The sequence below is a fragment of the Priapulus caudatus genome, unplaced genomic scaffold (genome assembly GCF_000485595.1).
Source record: "Priapulus caudatus unplaced genomic scaffold, Priapulus_caudatus-5.0.1 Scaffold66, whole genome shotgun sequence".
NCBI classification, from domain to species: Eukaryota; Metazoa; Priapulida; class Priapulimorpha; order Priapulimorphida; family Priapulidae; genus Priapulus; species Priapulus caudatus.
Window position 1 is genome coordinate 580,976 of NW_014577127.1, and position 5,000 is coordinate 585,975.

The following is a 5,000-nucleotide window of genomic DNA, read 5'->3' on the forward strand; positions in this document are numbered from 1 at the left end:
TATATGCGTGCGTGCGTTTGTGTGTGTATCTGTGTGTGGTAACATAAAACAATAATTACAATCATAGTTGACGTATAAGTAGCGTTACGTCATTAGTGCGTATAATAGTCTGAATTCTGTGCTTCTCGGCATTCTTTATTGCATCGGAGTTGCCCACATACATACATACCTTAACGACAGAATTTCGAATAAAGTTACTTCCTACGCGATAAAACCACGGACGTAGAACTAGGTTAATTCCCAACGTGATGCCATACGAGGAACATATGAGTTTGCAGGACATACACTTTCAACAGTAGACGCCTACGAAACACGGCGAAAGCCATGGGCACGACAATGAGTGTACCATCACACAGAATTGGTGCTTTATTCGCGCAAACAATCGGTATAGAATGGTGCATTCCAGTTATTAGGTGAAATAGCTGCTACGATAAAACGTAAGCATTCAACGCATAACGTATTGGTGAGGAAGCTGCGAAGTGGTTGATCACCTATAGGCGTTACTAAGCTAGCAAAAATTGCATTACGTATTCGTAGTCAACCTGCATCGTTATTATTATTTACATTTAAAGATATATATATATATATTACTCTCAGGTAATGGGGGGTGCTGGGTGCTCGTAGGTAATGCGTGATTTTGTATTATAATATATATTACTTTATGCAAACGTACACATATTGTGATATAATGTGAATTGCTGACCTTGTTCTGACGCTCGCGGAACAGTAGCGACGTGCTGTTAAGACGTGCTAGAAATACAATCGCGCTGCGCACAACGCCAGCCAGCTACACGATGTTTATGTCGCACTGTGTTGCGACAGCGTTAACAGTTATAGCTCCCGAGCATTGTGATACATGACAGTCAATTTGTCAGTGTTTGAAGGCCGACCGCTTGTCATTTCCCCTACGTGTACTGGCTCCGTGGATCCGCGACACACGTGCACGCTGACTAAAGTATCCCCCGAAGGTTTACTTGCCGATTGAAAATCGGATCGCGTATATAGCGAGCTTTTCACGAAATGTTTTTGATATCTTTTGCTTACACAGCCGACGAAGCTGCGCAATGGCTCTGCGCAGACGGAAACCAGCGCATAGCTTACCATGGCGTCTGCGATGGCTTTATTCAATGCGACGACGGATCAGACGAGGCCGACTGCGCTGAGGTGTGCGACCCGACAAACTGCAGGTAATACGTCAGACTTACCCTAGACATGCACGACATACGAATGTTGTTTGCCACACACCGTGGAAACAAACCGCTTACGTATTGTATTACGTTCGTGCGTTTTTTTCCGCACAACTCAAGGTGATCGGTTGAGTTTTTCTTTCGCTGTACACAAACACGACATCGGTTTCAAGAGCATTCGGAAATGTCGTTAACAATAAGTGATTTCGACAATATTCGCGAATACGCTTGTAATTAACCTACCAACTAACTCCAACTAAACTAAATCGAACCTTAACTATTCGGCTAACCTATACTAACGTATCCACATTCCCCGTTGAATCCATGTCATTCTATAATATCTGGGCTCGTCACAATAGTTGTTCTACTTGGCCCATGTCATCGCGTATCGGGCGCGCGGACTTGTACAGACGCTGCACGTCACTATATAGTTCGTGTGTTCAACCATGTGTTCGTTTACGTGCGTTCGCTCGTGTGTTCAACTATTGTGTTCGTTCGCAGGCTGCCCGATTGCAAGTGCAGCAGTGGGGAGATTCCTGGCGAGCTACTTGCTAACGAGGTGCCGCAGCTAGTGTTAATCGGATGGGACGAGGCGGTTAGAGTGGAAGATTATAGCCATCTCTACCAGCAGGTGTTTAAGAAGGTATGGTAAAGACTCCACAAAACGCATTTATGCGGCACAGGCAGACCCATGCTGCCCTTCTCGTTGTTCGATATGCGCGCGTGACACACTTATTTTGCATCCGCCCAGATTATGAGTGCTTTCGCAAAATACTGCCGAGCAGATTGGGTTCTCACACAAAAGATGTGTCGTTCGTGCCCTTTATAGTCTTAGTACAATTGCCCAGAATACTGCAATGTTATAGTGATTTGTCCTATTATCATTGGTGTAACCTAAATCTTTTAAGCACATCGCTCGGACGCGTGCATGTCCGGTATGTTCGAAGAATGGAGGGAGATGTTGATGGTATCGAGTAATTCTACAATATGGTTGACACTGCCTCTTGCAGATCACCGCCAATAGGAGGCGTGAAAATCGCAATAATCCTAACGGATGTCCGGCTGTGGGCACATTCTTCGTGAGTCATCAGTTTACTGACTACGCCGCTCTCCAGAGTCTGTACAGTCAAGGTCACGAGATCGCTTCACACTCCATCAGGTATACAGGATAAGGAGTCAGTGTGCTTGCGCGTGTGTGTGTGTGTGCGTGCGCTGCGGGCCGTTCGCGTGCCACTTTTCTCTGCGGTGCCGTGCCGTGCCTCCCCGTGCCGTGCTTCATCCGCTCTCACCTCATCCTCCGCGCGCGCGGGGCGTGTGTGTGTGTGTGTGTGTGTGTGTGTGTGTGTGTGTTAGAGAGAGAGAGAGAGAGAGAGAGAGAGAGAGAGAGAGAGAGAGAGCGAGAGAGAGAGAAAGAGAACACGCGACTGAGGCATAATTACTTGTTACAATTCACGGGTAGACGTATAGAGATCGCGTATAGATGCTACAACTACATTTTTATTCCGATTTCATAAACGCATTATCACGCGTTATCTAAGAATAACCTAATGTTCGAACAAATCCGTCATAGATTAAGTTAAGGTGCTTGATTTGCAATACAGCGCAAAAGAGAAAACATGGTTGCGCGTGCGTGCTCAATGTTTCGTCAGATGTGAAGCTACATGTTGCCCTCAATCGGCTCTTGCAGTAAAACGTTGCCCGCCGAGTACTGGGAGACAGCAACAAGCGAAGACGTTGCCGCAGAGTATGCCGGAGCCAGAAAGATTTTCAGCAACCTGGCGGGTATTCCTGAGAGCGCTGTCGTCGGCACACGCGCCGCGTATCTGCAGACGAGCGGAAATGAATTCGTCAGAACGCTGACAGAGAATGGCTTTGGATGGGACTCCTCCTACGCGACGAGCCAGATTGATCCTCCGATTTGGCCATACACGTTCAACTTCAGGTGAGTGTAGAAGGCGCCGCGCTGATACCAGCGTATCATGTTGTCGACATCAGTGTATTATGCGGCAATCATGTTCAACAACGTCGCAGCGACGCGGTGCATGACTAAAGGTCGTGACGAAGACGGAACCGATTAGAGCGACACTCGAAGAGATTGACTTTAGCGTGGGACCTTAATTAGCAACAGAAAGCCCGCGGGCTACAATAATTTCCTATTTCGATATAGCGCATTTAAAAGAGCTTAGAATGTCAACTGTTAGTATTTCGCCGAGTAAAAACGTTTGCTCTATCTATAAACAGGTCAACTGCTGGGTGCCCCGTTGCACCGTGCCCCACCGCATCGTTAACCGGATTCTGGGAGTTTCCTCTCGTGGACTGGATTGACCTAAACGACACGCTGTGCGTGAACGTAGACAGCTGTTTATTCACGGAAGATAAGGAGGAGGCAACGACCTTACTAAAGACCAACTTCCGACGCCATTACAACACAAATAAGGCTCCTTTCACGCTCAATCTTCGTGCCAGGTAAGAATTCGTACATGCTCTGTATGATTACGCAGTGATCCCGGCTAATCAATTGTATGTCATTATTATACAGGTATTCGCTTTTGAAATATTGCTCTGCTCGCTTGTTAGCCTCATGATGACTAGTGTAATGACGAACACCTGTAATTCTAAAGACCTGATTGATGCTTGCAGCTTGATTATAACATATATGCGTGGTCATCTTTACCGCGAAGTAGTTTTCATTTGGATGCGCGCTCGTCTCTTAGGGGTTTGACCTTTGAAGTACTACTTCGGACGATTTCAACAAATGGGGAACTCTTTGTTTGCTGATCTGTTCATCAGGGTGCAACACACTCTGCTAGGGTAGCGACACTGATAGGCAAAACCAGTTTATTCCATTGGTTTTCTAGAGTATCGTTTAAGTTGCGAGTGAAGTGAAAATGCACGTTATGTAGTTAATCCTCTCCACAACCTTTTAACTGACTATCATTATGAGTTCAACGACACGTTTGTTTATCAAGCTTAATTTTGGGCACAATCTTAATTAGCCATACTTGACTCCTACCTACCATTGATATAACAGGTTAATGTCACTTAATCATGTGTATATAGTTTCATTCGCGCGTGCGTACGTGTGTGCGTGCCTGCGTGTGCGTGCGCGTGCATGCGTGCGTGCGTGCGTGCGTGCCTGTGAGTATGTGTTCTCCCCGTTATAGCATCATTATACTATCTTGCTTATATCGAGGCAAGCGTGTTATTCGCGCGCATGTTCTCGACAGAGCCCGCATGCATGACACGACGATCTTATCAAGCGCGACCATTCGCAGTAATTTAACGCAAACGTTATACATTGCACCATCACGCAGCGTCTAATTGTTTTCTTCTCCAGGTGGTTCTACAACGACGGCTACCATAATCTCGAAGCTCTACAAGAATTCCTCGACGAGCTGGAAGCCATGGACGACGTCTACATCGTCACCTACAGTCAGGCGATGAACTGGATTAGAAATCCCGTCAAGATGGCCAACCTGCTCGATTCGGACGTCTTCAGCTGCGACTACAGCGACCGGACGCCGCTGTGCGACAATCTGAACCTGTGCGGCTACGCGAACATCACCTACCAGCCTAACAGTGAAGACCACCCGGGCGATCGCTTCTTCCAGACGTGTAGCGAGTGTCCGGCCGTCTATCCCTGGACAGGAAACCCCGACGGCGTCGATCAGTCGTAGACGCAACTTGTACGCGCGCATGCGCTCCTCGAAAAACGGTGCCAACGTGCAGTTTCGCGTCTCGTGATGTTCTTTTGCCACGTTATTATGCGACGGTCACACTCTACGTGGCGGTACTATGGTATAGCCAAGCAAC

General features: G+C 47.1%; 1 protein-coding gene across 1 annotated transcript in view; it reads left to right on the top strand.

Annotated features, from left to right (window-relative positions):
- LOC106821265 overlaps window positions 1–5,000 on the top strand; it is a 9,686-nt gene that overhangs the window by 3,340 nt on the left and 1,346 nt on the right. The window contains exons 3-8 of the mRNA XM_014826000.1: window positions 1,049–1,187; window positions 1,689–1,830; window positions 2,198–2,346; window positions 2,875–3,129; window positions 3,429–3,653; window positions 4,525–5,000. The exon at window positions 4,525–5,000 is cut by the window's right edge and continues 1,346 nt beyond it. Coding sequence (XP_014681486.1) covers window positions 1,049–1,187; window positions 1,689–1,830; window positions 2,198–2,346; window positions 2,875–3,129; window positions 3,429–3,653; window positions 4,525–4,864 — 1,250 coding nt within the window. The 3' untranslated portion in view covers window positions 4,865–5,000. The remainder of the gene's footprint in view (window positions 1–1,048; window positions 1,188–1,688; window positions 1,831–2,197; window positions 2,347–2,874; window positions 3,130–3,428; window positions 3,654–4,524) is intronic.